The sequence below is a fragment of the Rhinoderma darwinii genome, chromosome 4 (assembly GCF_050947455.1).
Source record: "Rhinoderma darwinii isolate aRhiDar2 chromosome 4, aRhiDar2.hap1, whole genome shotgun sequence".
NCBI lineage: Eukaryota > Metazoa > Chordata > Amphibia > Anura > Rhinodermatidae > Rhinoderma > Rhinoderma darwinii.
In genome coordinates, this window is record NC_134690.1 from 315655886 (window position 1) to 315677991 (window position 22106).

Here is a 22106-nt window from a genome sequence, read left to right on the forward strand (position 1 = left end):
TAAAATAAGTCATCAAAGTGAAATAAAGATTATTAATAAAAAGTACAGTAAAAAAATCAATTTTTTTCCATAAAAAGTGGTTTTATTTAGTAAAAGTGTAAAAAAATAAAAAAAGTACACATATGTGGTATCGCCGCGACCGTAATGACCATTAATAAAGTTAATATGTAATTTAAACGGCAAAGTGAACACCGCAAAAAACCATGGCGAAATTGCAATTTTTTTCCATTGCCCCACAAAAAAGTCATAATAAAAATGAATCAATAAGTCCCATGCACCCCAAAACAGTACCATTCAAAACTACGTCTCGTCCCGCAAAAAACAAGCTCAAAAAATCACTAGATTGATGGAAAAATAAAAAAATTACGGCTTTTGGAAAGCGACGATGCAAAAGCAAATAATTTTAGTTCAAAAGTGTTTTTATTGTGCAAAAGTCGTAAAACATAAAAAAACCTCTACATATGTGGTATCGCCGTAATCGTACCGACCCGTAGAATAAAGGTAACATGTTATTTACGTCGCATAGTGAACGGCGTCAATTTAAAAACGCATAGAACAATGGTGGAATTTCAGGTTTTTTTTTTATAATCCCCCCCCAAAAAGGTTAATATAAAAATTATATGTACCCAAAAATGGTGCTATTAAAAAGCACAACTAATCCCGCAAAAAACAAGTCCTCATACAGCTATGTAGACGAAAAAATAAAAAAGTTATAGCTCTTTGAATGCGACTATAGAAAAACGAATAAAATAGCTTGGTCATTAGGGCCTAAAATAAGCTGGTCACTAAGGGGTTAAATGCTGTTGCAATTTAACGTTGTCAGTCTTTACCTTGCTATGGAACTAGTGCACTGTTGTGAGATGGTTTATCTTTGTTTTTTCCTTCAGATGTTCCACTAAAAGTTTTTCTGATGCTTGGCCATAAAAGAGAACGAATTTTACTTTGGCGCCAAATTTACTCTCTCTATGAGCGACTTTCAGTTTACAGATTTGGAAGGATAGAATTAAATGTATTTATGACAGAAAATCAATACTGGGTATGTCATTCAGTTTTTAATTATATTTAATAGGTTTCTTGCTACATCTTAACGATGAATTTGCCATGTTCTGTAGACTTAATTTAGGATATTAAAGAATTTGGAAGGGATGGGGTAGTATTTGCAAGTAGCCTAATAATGTTACAAAAATTACTGTAATTTATACTATGTTGCTGAACTGGAATTGAGTTTGGGGGTCACAATCAATACTGTAAGCACCATCACTTCTCAGTTTGGGAATGAGGCTGGGCATGCACATTGGGTAAATCAAATCCCAACGATAATCTAATGTGTATGGAGGGAACATGACTGCTGTAGGTTGCAAATGGGCATGCTTTTTACTCTCCAAGTATACATGCTTATGGAGTCAGAGGAGCCTTTAGTCCAAAACTCTCTAGCATTCAGAAATCTCCTGTCTTTGGGTATGAGTTTGTTGATTTTCAGGCCAGTGCATACTAGATGTACTCCTCACCAAGTACTATGTGACCAGATTTGAGGTGAAAAAGATAGAATTGTACTTTTTAATTCCTTGCCAACATCCACTGTGTGTGTGCAAAGGTTTTAGGCAGTTGTGGAAAAATGCTGCAAAGTAAGAATGCTTTTAAAAAGTAGAAGTGTTAATGGATTTTTTTTTTTATCCATTACCAAAATGCAAAGTGAATGAACAGTAGAGAAATCTAAATCAAATCGATATTTGGTGTGACCACCCTTTGCCTTCAAAACCGCATCAACTCTCCTAGGTACACTTGCACACAGTATTTGAAGGAACTTGGTTTGGAAGTTGTTCCAAACATCTTGGAGAACTAACCACAGATCTTCTTGCTTCCTCAAATCCTTATGTCTCGTCATGTAATTCCAGACAGATTAGATGATGATGAGATCAGGGCTCTGTGGGGGCCATATCATCACTTTCTGGACTCCTTGTGCTTCTTCTTTACGCTAAAGATAGTTCTTAACGACATTGGCTGTAAGTTTGGGGTTGTTGTCCTGCTGCAGAATAAATTTTGGAGCCAATTGGATGCCCCCCTGAATGTGCTGCATGGTGGATAAGTCACCATTAATCCTGACCAAATCCACCATGCTTCACTGTTGCCTGCAGACACACATTATTGTACCGTTCTCCAGCCCTTCGGCGAACAAACTGCCTTTTGTTACAGCAAGTATTTGTATACTTGCCTGAAGGAGCCTGCGTGCTCTGAAACCTGGGTTCCAGTGGTTTCTGCCAGTTCTGAGTCCTGTCTTGGAAAGTTGCTTTTCTGGTGGCCATCACCAGAATTCGGCTTGTCTGAATTTGTGGCTTCATGTTGCAAGTGTCCATTCTCGGATATACACACAGACGGTGGTGCATGCTCCGACTAGTTCCCTCCTAGTGTTAGTACTGAACACTATTGTAATATTACGTCATCTAAAAACCTCATGCCCCCCCATAGAGCCATGCATCTGGTGGAAGTGCACATAGGTCCTTGACGGCCTGCTTTTGGCCTGGTATCCAGTATGTGACCTACAGACACTGGATGCATATAAACACATGACCGGCGGCTGACACTCAGACCAAGATGTAATGGCGTTTCATACACGGAGCACATGCTGCCATGTATTTGCCATTTAATAATTATGGATTATTGTATTCAAGCTTTTGGCTAATTGGTGGTCAGGGGTTTATAAGGGACACGTTAGACTGTGAGCACCACCCCCAGACTATGGCTTTTAGCCTGAAACGCACGTTTAGATGGGCGTCCCTTTTGTTGGTCTAAGGCTACATAGGTATGTATATTATCAATGGATTCTGATATTTTTAAAACGTTTGTGTTAGACCTTATGCATTACAGCACTTTATTGTGATATTAATCCATTTTACTACTATGCCTTACCATTCTGTTGGCTTTAGGTGACCGCAGTATCCTAGTAATTCCTGTACTATATACTAACATATACCACAATGTGACATCCCTTCTTTTTGTGGGACTAATTTTTAAACTGTTAGTTTTAATGCATATTCATTAAAATTGCTATTCTTATTTTGATTAAATGTTGTTGGCTTTCCAGCATTCATTCTTTCTTAGTATTGGTTCATCGCATATGAGTGTGGCCTGTCATATACTTGCCTTGGCTTATACATGAGTACTAATTGCATGTAAGGAATGTCGTGGCTTCCGATGTATAAGTATTGCTATGATTTATGGTTTAGCTCAGTGCCTGCAGGAGGAATGTAGGTGGTGTTAACACTTAGGATCAGTTTTTTGGCGATGATTTTGACACAGAAACCACATCGGAGTCCGTGCAAAAAAATGACCGAAATCGCACCTCATTGATTTCAGTATGAGGCAGAGCCGTTTTCTCCTGGGTCCGCTTTTTTTGGCCGCTTGCAGGAACAAAAAGCGGGATGTACTTACTTGCCACGGTTTCCACCTCTGACCTCCCATTAAATTCAATGGGAGACAAAAACAACCTGCAGAGCTGGTTTTTCAGCGTTTGCCATGTCGTTTTTTGCCCGCGGCCCTTGCATTAGCTTCATGGCCACGGGCTAAAAAACGCGGGGAAAAAATGCAAGCAGTTCAAAAGCTGCCTCAAAATTCCTGAAGAAATTCTGTTGCAGATTACTTCTGCCTGCAAAAAACTGTGTGAACAGGGCCTAAGCGTCTGCCTCCTAGTGGCAGCAATTATTTCCACAGGCATCTGTGTGTCCCACAATGAACGTGACAAGAAAATGGATTTTACAGTGAGTGATAAAAATCCAATTAGCATGTAAAATAATATAAAGCAAAAATAAATTGGTATTGCCACATCCGTAACACGAGCTATAAAGTGATCACATTACTTAAAGTGGCTCTGTCACCAGATTTTGCAACCCCTATCTGCTATTGCAGCAGATAGGCGCTGCAATGTAGATTACAGTAACGTTTTTATTTTTAAAAAACGAGCATTTTTGGCCAAGTTATGATCATTTTTGTATTTATGCAAATGAGGCTTGCAAAAGTCCAAGTGGGCGTGTTTAAAGTAAAAGTACAAGTGGGCGTGTATTATGTGCGTACATCGGGGCGTTTTTACTACTTTTACTAGCTGGGCGTTCTGACGAGAAGTATCATCCACTTCTCTTCAGAACGCCCAGCTTCTGGCAGATCACGCTGTGACGTCACTTCCCCAGGTCCTGCATCGTGTCGGACGAGCGAGGACACATCGGCACCAGAGGCTACAGTTGATTCTGCTGCAGCATCGGCGTTTGCAGGTAAGTCGATGTAGCTACTTACCTGCAAACGCTGATGCTGCTGCAGAATCAACTGTAGCCTCTGGTGCCGATGTGGCCGACACGATGCAGGACCTGTGAGTGACGACACAGCGTGATCTCTCGAGAACACGGCTGTGTCTGCACTGCCAGAAGCTGGGCGTTCTGAAGAGAAGTGGATGATACTTCTCGTCAGAACGCCCAGCTAGTAAAAGTAGTAAAAACGCCCCGATGTACGCACATAATACACGCCCACTTGGACTTTTGCAAGCCTCATTTGCATAAATACAAAAATGATCATAACTTGGCCAAAAATGCTCGTTTTTTAAAAATAAAAACGTTACTGTAATCTACATTGCAGCGCCTATCTGCTGCAATAGCAGATAGGGGTTGCAAAATCTGGTGACAGAGCCTCTTTAAGCCACACCGTGAATGCCGTTTAAAAAAAAATAAAATACATAACTTTATTCTGCGGGTCAGTTTAATTAACGTCAATTATACTGCACGGTAAACGCTGTAAAAACTATACCCAAGAAATTGTGGAATTGCAGGTGTTTTTTTTTTTTTCCATTCCCCTTAAAAAGTTTATCAATACATTTTATGTACCCCAATATGGTGCCATTATAACATACAACTCATCCTGCAAAAAATAAGCCCTAATATGGCTATGTCGACGAAGACATTTGAAAGTTATGGCTCTCAGAATGCAGTAATAAAAAAAATTGCTGTCTACAAGGCCCAAAGTAGCTGCTTCCTTAAAAGATAACTAAACTTTTGACAAACTTCTGACGTGACATGTCAGAAGTTTTGATCTCTGTGGGTCTGAGCACAGAGACCCCCACCGATCGCTAAAATGACGCGGGTGAGCTCTGAGCCGCTTTGTTTCAGATCAGCTTTTTTTGGAAAGCCGTTATACCAGTGTACTGGCTCATAGACTTTCTATTGAGTCCGTACACCGCTAAATCGGCTTTCTGAGAAAAGCCGATCAGAAAACCAATCAGCGAGTGCTTCTGCCGCTCCGTTTTAGCAATCGGTGGGGGTCTCGGTGCTCAGATCCCCAGCGATCAAAACTTCTAACATATTACTATTACATGTCAGAAGTTTGTTGAAAGTTTAGTTACCCTTTTAAGGGGTGAAATAAAAAGAACTGGCTTGTGTGTAGTGGCCTGGACATGGAACCAAATAACATTCCAGATAGCTTCTGTGTTTGTGTAGTATACCGTACAAAATCTATTCACTTATACTGATACAGTTCTTATAGGAATGTAAAAGATACTCTTCACCAAGTGAAAATCTCACCACAGGTTTTAGTACACTTTTTGGGTTTGATGTATTGAGAAGCTTTGAATTTATATACTACTATCATTTTCTCATTTAGAAACTAATTTCTAGACCTGGAGACTTTGTAAATTATCAAGCATTGAGTGTGCTGTTCCAGGCTGCATGTGATATAGAACTACTGCACAAGGTGAGTAATTCTGCTAAAACCTGCCTTTTGTTAAGATTAATTGAACTGGCACTGCTGTGCAGAATGCAAATATGATTTATAGAACACATCGGATCGTTTTAAAATAATGTGGAATATAATGACCTGATATTAATAAAAACTTTTGCTAAAGATTTCACTTTTGAGTGTTTGCTAGAAGTGTTAAAAATAAAGTTGGAATTCCACCTCATACTTTTGTGGTTGTTGAGCCATCTACTTATGTCGTACGTATATTGTTACATTAGATTTTAGGGATGGAACAGCATGGTGAATATTCTGCTGTGTAGTGGGAAAATTGTTTCCTGCTGGATGTTGCATCAGTTGAAAGTCATCAAAAAGTTTATGGTTAGTTGTGCTCACATTTTCCTAGCATATATGTTCGGGTTTCTCTCAAGCCATAACAATGGAGTCAAGTACCAATCTAAATTGGCCTGAACTGTGTATAGGTGGGCCAGAGAATTGCAATGTGTAGCTGCACAACACTTTCACACAGGAGGGGTAGGGAAGATAAGATTCCTGGCTTTGTGATTTTTATTTTTTGTTTTATGTTTTTGTATCACCAGGAGCCCATGTCCACCTTTTTGACACCTTCAAAATTTAGGAGTTCTGCAATGACCAAGTCTGGGGTAAGTGCTAAAAAGCTTAAAGGGGTTGTCCGGGGAAAAAAAAATTGTAACAAGTGTCCCCCAGCCTTGGTTTGCCTTCCCTAATACCCCCTTTTAAACTTCTAACCAGGTTCTGTTTGATCTCCATCGTCACTGCTGCGGTTTCTGTTTGTTTACATCCCTTGCTGTGTATATACATCCCTTGCTTCTGGTCCTGGCTGTTTCCTGTCTTGTAACCCACCATACCCATGATCCCCTGTTGCATCTGAGGAGACAGCTTACATCCCACCTTCCTCCAAAGCATCTCAGCTATTTGCATACTGCTCCGCCCCTCTATGTTCACAGGATCATTCCCTGCTCTAATTCCAGGCAGCTCCCTCCCTGCACACGGTCTTGCACAGTATAATGTATAACGTAGTGCTGTGGTTTGGAGAGAAATAAACCAGTCCAACAGATAGGCCATTAGCGATTGGAGGACAATAAATGAGGAGGAGGGAGCGTGGAAGACCAGATAAAAAGAGGAGGGTGCGTGTTAGGGAAGAGACAAGATGGCCAGGCAGTGCGGGAACTACGAGTGTGAAGAGGGCTGAGGAGGCGTGGACGACGAGATAGGAGGGGGCGTGTACTAAAATTGATGACGCTCCGTGTCTTTGCTCAGCCAGCACTACCTGCTGTGTAAAGACACGGCGCCTCATCAACTACATCTACAGGCGGCGGGACCTGAGGAGGCGGGAACTATGAAGAGCTCATGAAACATCCACCCGGCCCACTGCCTGGAAATGAAGTTGATGACGCGCCGTGCCTTTCTCAGCCGGAAGGGCTGGCTGAGCAAAGACACGGTACCTCACAGGAACTAAAAAATTAACCCTTGGTGCGGTCACGTGACGGCAGATCAGAACAGGAGATCACTGGCACAGGTAAGTAGACACTATATTAGAAATGTTTTTATGTATGACGAAGTTAAAATTTAAATAAAATGTATTCCCGGACAACCCCTTTAATAATGCTATATCTAAGAATCTAGTCCTATATATGCGGACTAGATAGATTCTTAAGTGTTATTTTATGCTCCTGCCCAATCTTAGATTTGGCATTAAGAGACACAGGTAGCATGCCGTTGTTGAGGAGTCTATTAATTAAAATGAAGCTTGTGCACAAGAATCTTTGGGGGTCATATAATTGCCCCAGCCCCAGCGTGCTTCCAGTGTCTCTCCATACTGATGTAAGATTGGACCAGGATAGCTGAAGTAACGCACACACAGCAGCATAAAAATAAATATGCTCTAGAATCGGCTTGAAAATCCATGACAAAATCTGCATGTGTTTAGATTTTCATTGCAGTGGGTGAATTCTGCAGCAGAAATCCGCAACAGATAGGATCGCAGCATGCCTAGAATCTGCTGTGGATTTCTTACGCTTAAGGCCCCATGCACACGAACGCGCTTTTGCGGCCGCAATTCCCCCGAAAATCCTCGAGAGAATTGCGGCCCCATTCATTCCTATGGGGCCAGGCAAACGACCGTGGTTTTCACGGTCCGTGCATAGCCCGGGAGCCTGGACCGCAGAAAGTTGGGCATGCCTTATTACGGCCGTGTTCTGCGGTCCAGGCTCATTGAAAATAATGGCCGTGGCCATGTGCATGGCCCGCGATTTGTGGGCGGCTCGCGGCTGACCCGAAAATCACAGCCGTGCGCATGGCTTTGGTCTTGTGCATGAGGCCTTATATGAATGGGGCTTGTTACATTGTACTGTACTTTGTGTATATGTTACAATGAAATTCCGCAACAATGTGTGGACCCAGCCTTGCACTTCTTTTGAATTTATAAGTGATATAACTGTTTCGCTGCCACAACTACTTTCAAACTTTTAATATACATAAGTAAAACCTGAATTATAAAATAAAAAAAATCATATTATACCACCATACCATTATATTTTATGAAAGTAAGCACATTACGCATTGTAAAAATGCTATGCTACGCAGCACTTTACTCTCATAAGCACCTTACATTTTTCATCAAAGTGTAACATTGTGTCAAAAAGGCATAAAAATTCATGTTTGTGGCTTAAAGGGGTTTTCCAGAAGTAAAAAATTACATTCATTTAAATTAAACAATGAAAAATATACAACTTTACAATGTACTTACGTTTCATCAGATGGCTGTAGCGTCGTATATCCTCTTCCGTCACCGCTCCCTTAGTAAAGCAAAATCTGCACTTCCTGTGCAGACCCGTCCATTTGGTCTGCTACCTTACTTCCGGTTTCCGGCTTTCACACTGTACGGTTACGTCACAAATGACGTAACCGTACCACGTGCTTCTCTATCTGATTAGAAAAAGCCGCGTTGAATAGAGATCGCGGCTTTTTAGGGGTTAAGTTACCATCGCCGGCCTGCTACACGATAGCGGCCGGCGATGGTTACTATGGCAACCGGACACCAAACAATGGCGTCCGGCTATGCCATAGACGGAAGCCTAGTGGGTCCTGACAACGTCAGGACCCACTATGCTTGCTGTCAGTGAGTAGCTGACAGTTCTAATACACTGCACTACGCATGTAGTGCAGTGTATTAGAATAGCGATCAGGGCCTCCTGCCCTCAAGTCCCCTAGTGGGACAAAGTAATAAAGTAAAAAAAAGGTGTAAAAATAAGAAAATAAAAGTTTTAAAAGTGAAAAAATCCCCTTTTTCCCTTATCAGTCCTTTATTATTAATAAAAATATATAAATAAACAAACTATACATAATTGGTATCGCCGCGTCCGTAACGGCCTGAACTACAAAATTGTTTAGTTATTTATCCCGCGTGGTGAACGCCGTAAAAGAAAATAATAATAAACCGTACCAAAATCACAATTGTTTGGTCACTTCACCTCCCCAAAAATTTATTAAAAATAGATAAAAAAGTCGCATCTACCTAAAAATGGTAATGATGTAAACTGCAGTTCGTTACGCAAAAAATAAGTCCTCGCACGGCTTTATTGATGGAAAAATAATAGAGTTCTGGCTCTTAGAATAAGGTAAAACAAAAAGTAAATTATTTTTTACAAAACGTATTTTATTGTGCAAACGCCATAAGACATAAAAGAACTATAAACATCTGGTGTCACCGTAAGGCCGGGTTTACACGAGCGTGTGCGTTTTGCGTGCGCAAAAGGCACTTAACAGCTCTGTGTGTCAGCCCTTTATGATGCGCGGCTGCGTGGTTTTCGCGCAGCCGCCATCATCATGACACTCCGTTTGGATGTTTGTAAACAGAAAAGAACGTGGTGCTTTTCTGTTTTCATTCATCCTTTACAGTGCTGTTACGCGAACCACGCTTGTCCCACGGAATTGCTTCCATGCGACATGCGTGGTTTTCACACACCCTTTGACTTCAATGGGTGCGTGATGCGCGAACAGTGCACAAATATAGGACGTAGTGCGTTTCACGGAGCGGACATACGCTGCGTGAAAATCACGCACCTGTCTGCACGGCCCCATAGACTAACATAGGTCCCTGCGACGCGCGTTGTACGGACATATAACACGCTCGTGTAAATGAGCCCTAATCGTATCGCCCCATAGAATAAAGTGAATACGTCATTTATAGTGCACGGTGAACGCTGTAACAAAAATAGAATAAAAAAACAATAGTAGAATTGCTGTTTTTTAGTCACCGCGCCACTTAAAAATAGAATAAAAACTGATCAAAAAGCCGCATGCACCCCAAGAAAACTACAATGAATTCCTCAAGGGGTCTAGTTTCCAAAATGGGGTCACCTTTTGGGGGTTTCCACTGTTTTGGTACCACAAGACCTCTTCAAACCGTTTAACCCCTTAATGACCAGGCCATATTGCGCGTTAATGACCTTTTGGATTATTTTTTGTTTCTTCACGGTCGCATTCCAAGAGTCGTAACTTTTTTTTTATTCCGTCGACATAGCCGTATAAGGGCTTGTTTTTTGCGGGACGAGTTGTATTTTGTAATTGTACCATTTTTAGATGCTTATAATATATTGATTAACTTTGCTTATTTTCAATACTCTCCGAAAATAAAGTTAATAAGCTATTCCAGCATTGATTTTCACTTTATAAGTTTACGCCGTTTACTATGCAGCGTAAATAACATGTTAACTTTATTCTACGGGTCGGCACGATTACGGGGATATCAAATATGTAAAGGTTTTATGTTTTTCCTACGTTTGCACACTAAAAAGCCTTTTAGAAAAAAATTACTTGTTTTTGCATCGCCGCATTCCAAGAGCCGTAAGGTTTTTATTTTTCCGTCGATGTGGCCGTATGTGGGCTTGATTTTTGCGGGACAATGTGTAGTTTTCATTAGTACTATTTTGGGGTACGTAGGACTTATAGATTAATTTTTATTAAATTTTTTATGGGGGGAATGGGAGAAAAGAGCGAATTTTGCCGTTAGTTTTTTGCGTTTTCTTTGGACGCCGTTCATTCGGCGGTTTAATTAATGTGTTTTATTGTTCAAGTTGTTACGATCGCGGGGATACCATATATGTGTGTGTGATTTGTTTTGACACTTTTACTAAATAAAACCACTTTTTGGGCAAAAAAAGTAGTTTTATTTGATTTTCACTGTCATTATTTTTTTCACCAACTTTATTTAACGGATTGACATTTCGGATTGACATTTTTTTTTTTTTAGTCCCACCAGGGACTTCACTATGCGATGTGCTGATCGCATATATAATGCTTTGGTATACTTAGTATACCAAAGCATTATTGCCTGTCAGTGTAATCTGTTAGGTCATGCCTCCGGCATCGCCTAACAGGCAGATGCTGAAGACAGACCTGGGGGTCTTTGTTAGACCCCCGCTGCCATGGAAACCCGACGGCGACCCGCGATTTGTTTGCGGGGGTGCCGATCAGGTGACAGAGGGAGCTCCCTCCCTCTGTCAAACACATTAGATGCCGCTGTCACTATTGACAGCGGCATTTAATGGGTTAAACTGCCGGAATCGGAGCGCGCTTCGATTCCGGCAGTTGCAGCAGGAGCCATGCTGTGTATAACAGCCGTGCTCCTGCCGCTGATCGCGTGGGTACAGTGACAGGACCCGCAAGATTACAGGATGGATATATCCGTCATCCTGCGCGAACTAGCAGCTGCTGAGGATGGATATATCCGCCCTTCGGCGTTAAGAGGTTAAAAACGCAGATATCCAGTGATTTCAGCTTGTGCTATCAGTAATAGAATGAGAGCACCAAAATGAAGACTGAGATTGCAGAAGTTAGTAGAGCTGGGTGTAGTAGGCGGAGCAAGTGCACTGCTGCATGCACATTGCATGCTGGGACTAGAGCAGTGCATGCAGGGAGGAGAAACACAGGAAGAGAAGAGGAATGAACTTACTGAGCAAAACAAACCTCTCAAGGTAAACAATAGGGAGTAATGTTACTAAAACCATTTATTATCAAGAAAAAGCTAGTCAGAGTGCACTAATATATTAATAGAGGAACATTGCATTGATTTAAAAAAAAAAAAAGGATTGGAAAACCCCTTTAAAGGGAATGTGTTGCCAGCAAAACATGTTTTTTTTTTTTTTAGTTAAACAATTAGTGTATAGGTGATTAAACATTGTTCTAATTTTATTTAGTTTTTCACGAGTCAGGAAATATTATAAATTGGATTCAATTGGATTCTAATTTATAATATTTCCCATTGCTGGTCACTAGATGGAGCCATTCCCAAAATTGCAGCATTGCATGTGGTAAAGCAACCACATTGCTTTATGCGGCAAAATTGGGTAAAAAGCCCTCGCTCTAGTGAGCTCTCAGCATCCCCCCCTCCTTTATCCTGGCTAGTGCCGGGAGAAACGAGGGGTTTGAACGGTCTAACCTCCTACACTGTGTGTCGCCATTTTTTGAGCTAACACACAGTGTAGAAGGTTTACATACAGTAGTAAACACACACTGAAACACAAACATACATAGAAATCCCTTACCTGCTCCAGTCGCCGCCGCTCCCTCCGGTCCATCCGCTCCGTCTGCTGCCGCTGCTCCATGTGCACAAGTCCGGAAGCCGCGACCGGAAGTAGTAATCTTACTGTCCGGCCGCGACTTCCGGTCCACAGGAAAATGGCGCCGGACGGCGCGCATTTCAAATTGAACTGTGTGGGAGCGGCGCATGCGCCGTTCCCACACAGCGGCGTACATGTTAGTGGATGGAACGGGCCCCGTTCGCAGTCCCTATGGGACTGGAGCTGCTGTATTCCATGTCTGTATGTGTCGTTAATCGACACATACAGAAATGGAAAAAAAAATGGCAGCCCCCATAGGGAAGAAAAAGTGTAAAAATAAGAAAAAGTAACACACAAACACACAAATTAATCCAAACGTTTTTAATAAAGCACTAACATCTTTAACATATTAAAAAAAAATTTGTGGTGACACTGTTCCTTTAACGTCTGACCCAAACAGAGCCTGCGATGCACAACACTTCCTAAAAATCAAAGTTTAATGTGTTCAGAGTTCATATATGCTACTTATGTCTGTTTATAAGCACGAATGTGGGATATGAATGCTCCCTGAATGCAGTAAGGTACTGCGCCCCAAATATTGCACCTAGAGCCTGGTATCATTAGAAAGCGAATATTCTGGGCTTCAATATACTACTAAGATCTAAGCTCTACAACGAAATGCGGCAAGCATTTAAAGTCGTGAAATTACATATACATCCCTGACATTGAATAGATTAGAACCAAGTCTTGTCCATCTCTAAACTTTTGTGATAGATATATAGGGTTTACTCCATATAAAACACACATTGAATCAACCAATCCTTTTAATAGGCTATAGTAAGCATGTATGGCATGAACTACATGCAAGTGAGCTGTTTTTCTTACCTGAACTCTTCCCTTTACCTATCAATTGTAAAAGCATGTTGAAGCAATCTTGAAATGAATGTGTTCTTTATCCTGACTGTACATGATATTGGATTCGAGGAAATCATTCAGTGAAGAACCATATCATTTTTTTCTTTTTTTTTTTTTTCTTTTGTAGGGTTCTCCAGATGATTTGTGTTTAGTGCGAATAACACCAAGAAGAAACTTATTTTCTGAGAATTTTACAGCTGCAGATGGGAGTACATTTGTTCACATGACAAAGCAATTTCTGGCCAGACGCAAGTCAAAGCTAATAGATAAACTTAAGTAAGTGTTTGTTTATAGTTAGTCGCATGTTTTCTTTTTGAAGTGCATATTCATGATGGTGAGAAACTAACTGGTGGGGGCTTACAAAAAGTTTTTAATTTTAAATTATGGACCTTATGTATCAAAACTGTCTATAAGAAAATATGCTCCTTGCCCAAAGCATCCAAAGTAAACGGCACTGGAAGTTAAGCGATGGTCCTCATGAAACCATCCCAGAGAAAAGTGAACTGTTCTAGGGACCACTGTGGCTATCTGGCACAAATATGGGGGGGCTATGTTACTAGGTAACGGACTCTAACTAGTAAGTGCTTGTGCATCTTTGGCCCATCCATACCCCTTTGACAAATTCCTGTGTAATATTATAAACTGTTTTACGATTATAATTATTTTTTTTGTTTTTATTAAATAGTAGAACCTTGCCTAATTATGATCCAATCCATTAGTAAACGAAGGATGGGGATACAAATTGTAAACATTTAAAGTGTTTTAGAAAATGACGTACAAATTATTTTGGTAGCCCAATAAATAGGGCAATAAGTTAGGGCTGTTAACCAGTTCAGGACCGGGCTATTTTGAGCCTTCAGGACCAGACACATAGTTACATAGTTTGTACGGTTGAAAAAAGGCACATGTCCATCAAGTTCAACCAAGGGATGGGAAAGGGGAAGTAAAAAATTTCTACACATAGGAGCTAATATTTTTTTGTTCTATGAAAGTATCTAAGCCTTTTTTGAAGCCATCTACTGTCCCTGTTGTGACCATCTCCTGTGGTAGGCTATTCCATAAATTCACCGTTCTCACAGTAAAGAAGGCTTGTCGCCTCTGCAGGTTGAACCTTTCTTTTTCCAGACGGAGGGAGTGCCCCCTTGTTTTTTGAGGGGGTTTTACATGGAACAGGATTTCACCATATTTTTTTTGTATGTGCCATTCATATATTTATATAAGTTAATCATGTCCCCCCTTAGTCGTCTTTTCTCAAGGCTAAATAGGTTTAGTTCTTTTAATCTTTCCTCATAACTTAGAAGAGCAACGAAGCTAATAAGGGGCATGGAGAATCTTTGTATTTTTTCCAACTCCAGGGCATCCTTTCTATGAACTGGAGCCCAGAACTGGACTGCATATTCTAGATGAGGCCTCACTAATGCTTTTTAAAGTGGTAATATTACATTCCTGTCCCACGAGTCCATGCCTCTTTTGATACACGACAATATTTTGCTGGCCTTTGAAGCAGCTCATTGACACTGCATGCTGTTATTTGGTTTATGATTTACAAGTACACCCAGATCCTTTTCAACAAGTGACTCACCCAGTGTAGCTCCCCCTAGGACAGATGATGCATGCAGGTTGTTTGTACCCAGGTGCATAACTTTACATTTATCTACATTAAACTTAATTTGCCAAGTGGACGCCCAAACACTTAGTTTGTTTAAATCTACCTGCAATTCACAAACATCTTCCATAGTCTGAACTATATTACATAGCTTGGTGTCATCTGCAAAAATAGAAATAGTGCTATTAATCCTATCCTCTATATCATTAATAAATAGGTTGACTAATAGTGGTCCGAGCACTGAACCCTGGGGTACACCACTTATAACCGGGGACCATTCAGAGTAGGAATCATTGACCACAACTCTCTGGATACGGTCCTTGAGCCAATTCTCAATCCAATTACAAACTCTACTTTCTAAACCTATAGTCCTTAATTTACCCATTAGACGTCTATGGGGGACAGTGTCAAATGCCTTTGCAAAGTCCAAAAAGACTATATCCACAGCGGCCCCTCTGTCTAGGCTTCTGCTTACCTCTTCATAAAAACAAATTAGGTTGTTTTTTGTCCTTTGTAAAACCGTGCAGGCTGTCACTTATAATACTATTTATTGTCACATAATTCTGTATATAGTCCCTCAATAGCCCCTCAAACATTTTCCCCACAATTGATGTTAAGCTTACTGGTCTATAATTACCCGGCAAAGACCTAGAGCCCTTTTTGAAAATAGGCACCACATTTGCCCTGCGCCAGTCCCTTGGCACTATACCAGTCATGAGAGACTCTCTAAATATTATGAAGAGGGGGACAGAAATTACTGAACTAATCTCCTTAAGAACTCTAGGGTGTAGCCCATCTGGTCCCGGGGCCTTGTGTACGTTTATTTTATTTAACTTGCACCATATCTGCATTCATCCAATTCAGTATATCAACTGATATATTAACAGCACTGGCAGCGGCTACATCAGCTGCTCTTTCTTCTGTTGTATATACAGAGCGGAAGAACCCATTTAGTAACTCTGCCTTCTCTTGATCCCCTGTGACCAACTCCCCATTACCACTATCTAAGGGTCCTACATGTTCAGACCTTGGCTTTTTTGCATTTATATGCTTGAAGAATTTTTTAGGATTTGTTTTACTATCATTGGCCACCTGCCTTTCATTTTGTATTTTTGCTGATTTTATTAAGCTCTTTATATTTTACAAAGGCTACAGCTGTACCCTCAGATTTGTATTTTTTAAATGCCCTTTTTTTGTCACGTATTGCCCTTTTTACAGAAGGTGTAAGCCATGTGGGGTTTAATTTTAGTCGTTTATACTTGTTACCTGTAGGAATACATTTTGCACTATAATTACCCAAAGTAGATTTGAAAATCTCCCATTTATCATTCGTCCCATTATTTAACATTAGTTCTTCCCAGTCTATATCCTGAATTGCAGCCCTCATCCTGGGGAAATTGGCCTACTTAAAATTTAAGTGTTTTTGCCCTCCCAGCCTGTGTTTGTTTTTTACAGCATAGGTAAAATATAACTATATTATGATCACCGTTACCGAGGTTTTCACGAACATTGACATTCCCAACAAGCTCTGCATTATTAGAAATGACCAGATCCAACAGAGCTTCACCTCTAGTTGGGTCTTCCACAAACTGGTCCATAAAATTTTCCTGCAACAGGTTGAGGAAATGTCTTCCCTTTGCAGTTGAAGCCGATCCATGACACCAATTAATATCCCGGAAATTAAAATCTCCCATTATCACAACAGTACCCACCTGTGCAGCCCGCTCCATCTGTTTATATATTTTGACCTTCTATCTCTTCAGTTATATTGGGGGGTCTATAGATTACACCAAAAGTATTTTTTTCAGTGTTTACCTCCCTTTGTAATTCCACCCACAAGGTTTCAACCTCCTCACAATCTTCACCCTCTATGTCTCATTCACACTCACCTTCATATCGCTTCTCACATACAGACATACACCACCGCCTTTCCTATTTACCCTGTCTTTCCGAAACAGCGTAAAACCCTGTAGATTTACAGCCCAATCATGTGAAGAGTCCAGCCATGTTTCAGCAACACCAACTATATCTATATTTTCTTCCAGTATCAAGGCCTCCAGCTCCCCTATTTTGCTTGCTAGACTTCTGGCATTTGTGAACATACACTTTAACTTGCCTTTAAATGTTTCACTTTCAGTATCAGAAATGTGATTATTTGACATTTTGGGCTTTTTTATTTTCACTGCTGTTTTGTAACGAAAGGATCTCCTTATCTTGTTGCCTAGTCCTCTCCCCACCGTCTGTTTCTCCCCCCACCAATATGGTTTGACCCCTCTAACCTAACTACCCCTTTATTTTCTACATTGGCCTCCCTCCTCAGCCCTAGTTTAAACACTCCGCCACCCCAGCTAGAATTCTCTCCCCCAGCACAGCGGACCCCCTTCCATTTAGGTGCAAATCATCTGCAGAATACAGTTTGTACCCCAATGAAAAGTCAGCCCAGTGCTCTAGGAACCCAAAGCCTACACCAAGACTTCAGCCATGCATTTAACTCCCTGAGCTCCCGCTGTCTTTCCTGTGAGGGTATGTGCACACGTAGTGACCAAAAACGTCTGAAAATACAGAGCTGTTTTCAAGGGAAAACAGCCCCTGATTTTCAGACGTTTTTTGAGCAACTCGCGTTTTTCGCGCCGTTTTCGCAGTGTTTTTTACGTCCGTTTTTGGAGCTGTTTTCATTGGAGTCTATGAGAAAACAGCTCCAAAAACGTCCAAAGAAGTGTCCTCACTTCTTTTGACGAGGCTGTATTTTTACGCGTCGTCGTTTGACAGCTGTCAAACGACGACGCGTAAATGACAGGTCGTCTGCACAGTACGTCGGCAAACCCATTCAAATGAATGGGCAGATGTTTGCCGACGTATTGTAGCCCTATTTTCAGACGTAAAACGAGGCATAATACGCCTCGTTTACGTCTGAAAATAGGTCGTGTGAACCCAGCCTGATGCTCATGGCACAGGCAGTATTCCTGAGAATACAACCTTGGAGGTCCTTCCCTTCAGCTTGTAGCCTAGTTCTTTAAAATTATTCTTAAGGCTCCTCCACCTACCATTTATTCTGTCGTTGGTACCGACATGGACCACAATAGCTGGATCATCACCAGCCCCTCCCAGCAATTTGTCCACCCGTTCCACCACATGCCTGGCACCAGGGAGACAGCAAACCATTTGGTTGAGGCGATCTTGGCGACAAATTATTCTATCCGTCTTCCTGATTATAGAATCCCCTACAACTATCAATTGTCTTGGCTTACCTGCATTACCATCCCGCGAACTACTTGCTGGGCTGTTCTCCCGGCTGTTAGGGAGATCAGTATCCACTAGGGCTGCCATTTCTGAGACTGACACCCTCGCATCATCACCCAACTTGGCAATTTTGCCTGGAATGTCAGAAACCGGATCGGCCTTCCTTTTCTTTGATCCCTTTCTACTGCCCCTAACTACATTAACCCAGCTACTTACCTGATCCTGCTCACCCATGTCTTCACCCTCCAGTTCTAACACACTAACTGCACGGTTTAGCCTTTTTTAGCACGTGTTAGTTAAATGGCTATAACTTTTTTTATTTGTTGAGCTAACGACGTGATTTTTGCGATGATGATTTTTTCTGTAGACAATGCAGGTTTCTTTTTTTATTGTTTTTATACACATCCTTTTTGCTATTTTAGAGTTTTTATTCATAAAGTTTAAAAATAATAGTAAAAAAAATTATCTTTTTCACTTTTCAGTTATTCATTTTTTTGGTAATCATATAGTTTTACCCTAAAATAGACCTTTTATTTGTGATTGTCATTGTCTACCGTAAATTTTAATATATTACATGTCTATATTGGAGTAATTGGGTCAGCGCTAGCGTTACAACAATGATTGGCGGGGAACATATTTTTTTTTGGGCGTGGGTATTTTCTGTGTATTTATTATGAAAAAATTTTTTGCACTTTACTTTACTTTTATTTTTTTATTACTATGGTCTGTCCCTCAAAGGTCAAAAAAGACCTTTGGGGAACTTTTATATATTTTTTTTCTTTTACACCATGCTTTTCCACTAGCTGCACAGCAGCCCCAGTTACAGGGGAACTCAGCCCTCTCATAGTGACGATTGTCACTAATAGGGCTCTGCTGGGTCTAACGGCACCCGGCGATCATGTGACCAGTCACATGATCACCCGGAGGAATAGAGACAGCGCCGCTGCTGCTGTCGTCTCTATTCCTATACACAGCGTTCATTGAGCGCTATGTAAAAGAGATCGGAGAAGACAGAAGCAGCGAAAGCTGACAGCCGGAGACCCGACATTCAGCTGCCCGATCGCTCGGGCAGCAAGTTAATACCCAAGCCGTAAAAAGTCTATGGCTCGGGTTTTAAGGACCCTGACCGCTGGCCGTAAAAACACAACCAGCGGTCGGGAACCAGTTAAAACACCACGTGCCTAAAATTGCTTAAAACAAAAAAAAGTCTCGTCATTTAGGACCAATGCTTTTATTGAGGGGTGAATTACTATTTTCACAGTGCTAATTCTTTGAATGTTACTACAAATGGGACCTTGTACATGAAATATGGACACCAATTCATTGCTTTGGCGGTGCACATGGGGCCTCTCTCTGAGACTGTTTTGATACATGAGGACCAGTTGTTTTGTATGGAATCTAACTATACTGGGATATCTGTATTCCACTTCAGATAGAATATACTCCTAGGTTATGTGATTTCTTTATATATAACAAATATTTTTGCAATCCCTAGCCTTATTGCTTTGTATTTGCTCAGCAGCCTAGGAAAAATCATGTTAACATGTTTGCTGTTACCTTTTTATTTATTTATTTTGTCTTCCAGTAACCTGGCTCCAGGTAACGGGAAAGATTTGATACAAAGTTTAGCACTTCCCATGGACATTGCAACTGGCTGCGTTTACCCAGAAGAATACAAACTACTTTTTGAGATCATTTCCCGTTTAGAAGAGTTTAATAGGAGTTTTGTATTAGATGAAATATGTGAAGATGTAGCAGTTACAAGCAACTGAATCAACCACTTTCAGTTCACCCTATAAAGAGGTTGTGCCCATGGTTGTGTTGGACGTATTAAGGCATTGTGGATTAACATGCTATCGCTGCATTAAATTCTCTGTTTATGTGAGAATTTATAACGTTTTATTATGTGGCTGCATTTAATTGCAGCGCTTATATTTGGATTATTGGGCAAAAAGGTTAACCAGTTAAACCCTTTTAAAGTCTATATGGGTATAAGGTGTGAATTGTCTATCTAGGCACAATATCGATTACTGGGAAAACGTGTATGTATACTATTTTGGATTGTCTGAGTAATACCTGCTTCAGTCATATGTTTGTGGGGAGGCCAGATACACAAGTGCAAACATTCATATTCCCCACAACATATAGTCTCATTTCCACCCTGATGACCTCAGGGGGGCTGTGTCAATTATTTGTATTCCAATTCATCTATAATTCAAAATGGAACAACTTGGCAATCGTTCTTAAGTAAAAATGAAATATTGTTTTAGGTCTACAGCTCCTACATAGACCTACGCATTTTCATGAAAGAGATAACCTCTGCGTACGATGATCCTGAAGTCATGCTCTTAAATCTGTCACTTCTTGCTAACCCACCGAATGTACGGTAGCATAAACTAGAAGTTGGATGAAAAGTATTACTGTAGAATACGGCTACACAGGGTTTGTTTGTTACACATATAGGTCTTTATTGGAGCTGTAGACGAAAAACAATAGTTCGTCATTTTTAATTTTAGATGCATTGAGACAATTTTTTCTTTTTAAATTTGGTAGCTAAAGGTGGTCATGGCTTTTTATTAGTATTCATTCCAACCATTCATCTAGCTCCCGATTTGGTAATCCTGCGCTAGATGTGGGTATGCTTAAAATCAGTGGACATGCCTTTTAGAGAGATTTTTCACAAATACAAACCAGTAGCCTAAGTGGTTAACTGGCAGAGGAAATATTATATAATTGGATACGTCTGGATGCTTTACTATTTACAAGTGGGTCCATTTTTAAATTCTACAGCACATAGCTTTCTGCCATGTTATTTGTCCAGCTGTATAGAATGGAAAAATTCTCTGGAAACGCAAACCAATAAACCAAGCAAATAATGCTTAGATGGGCTTGAAAAATTAAAGTGCTATTAAATACTTATTTAGAAAAATGCAATATAAATCTTCGTGAATGTTCAAACAGATCCCCGCTCTCCTGAGGTTCTGTGGATATGCCATAAATATATATGATGGCAATACCCTTTTAACCTCTACTGCAGTGGCCTCCAACTTGTGGCTTTCCCTGGAAGTTGTCGTTTTGATGAGGAACCACAGGTTTTTCAGACTACTGCTCTAGTTCTACAATTTAAATTATATTTGATCATTTTCTAAAAGCCAGACCTATCACTTTCTGCACCGTTCGCATAGATATAGAATTTAATAAGGAATATGGTAATTCACTAATGGAGGGGCCTAAAAAGTTAGTTTTGCATCAAAATTACTAAAAAGGAACAAAAAAGTTCCAGATTTTTCTAAACTCTTGAAAATGATCACTGCAGTATCTGATGATTGCTCTCAGGGTAGGATAGTATTAAAGGGAAGTTGCGGAGCTGGAAGACCTGCTTAGTCATGGCAGCATTTAACTGGTTGCCGACACAGGATGAGAATACGGGTACTTGGCGCGTCAGGACGAGTATTCTCGTCCTGCGTGACTGCCAGTGTCCGCGCGCCATGATGAGCGGGGCAGCGGCTGTAATACACAGTCGCAGCCCCGCTCTATAGGAGAGAAGAGAAACCTTCTCTCTGCCGATAACCCCTTGAATGCCGCGATCAAAGCTGAACGCGGTATTCAAAGCTAAAATGAGAAGGGGGTCTCCCCATTGATCGCGTCACTGGAAATCCCTGTGACACGATCAACGGCTATACCTGCTATGGGCAGACAGCCCAGGGTTCATTGAAGGACCCCATGGCTGTCTGACCATATTTCCTTTTGTTAGGGCATACTTGGGTATGCCCTGACAACTGCCTGTGTACAGTCCGTACACAGGCTAATGTACTGGCATATAGATATATGCCAGTACCTTAAAGTTCAAAAATCTAAATGTAACAACCTGTACAATAAATGTATAACGTTATTTATGATCTGTGTATGGTGTAAAAAAGATAAAGAAAACTGCAGTGGAACTGTGTTTTTTCTACATTTTTGCCAAAATAAAAATTTGTAGAAATTAAACTATAATGTAAATGTACCAAAAATGGTACCTACATAATGTACAA

At 40.7% G+C, this 22106-nt stretch overlaps 1 protein-coding gene across 2 annotated transcripts in view; it reads left to right on the plus strand.

The window, feature by feature from the left end:
* TFB2M (transcription factor B2, mitochondrial) overlaps positions 1–19960 on the plus strand; it is a 40785-nt gene extending 20825 nt beyond the window's left edge. For both annotated transcript variants that reach the window (XM_075862745.1, XM_075862746.1), the window contains exons 5-9: positions 888–1036; positions 5638–5727; positions 6309–6371; positions 13354–13502; positions 19658–19960. In XM_075862745.1, the coding sequence (XP_075718860.1) occupies positions 888–1036; positions 5638–5727; positions 6309–6371; positions 13354–13502; positions 19658–19844 (638 nt within the window). In that variant the 3' untranslated portion in view covers positions 19845–19960. The remainder of the gene's footprint in view (positions 1–887; positions 1037–5637; positions 5728–6308; positions 6372–13353; positions 13503–19657) is intronic.
* The last annotated feature ends 2146 nt before the right edge of the window (positions 19961–22106 follow it).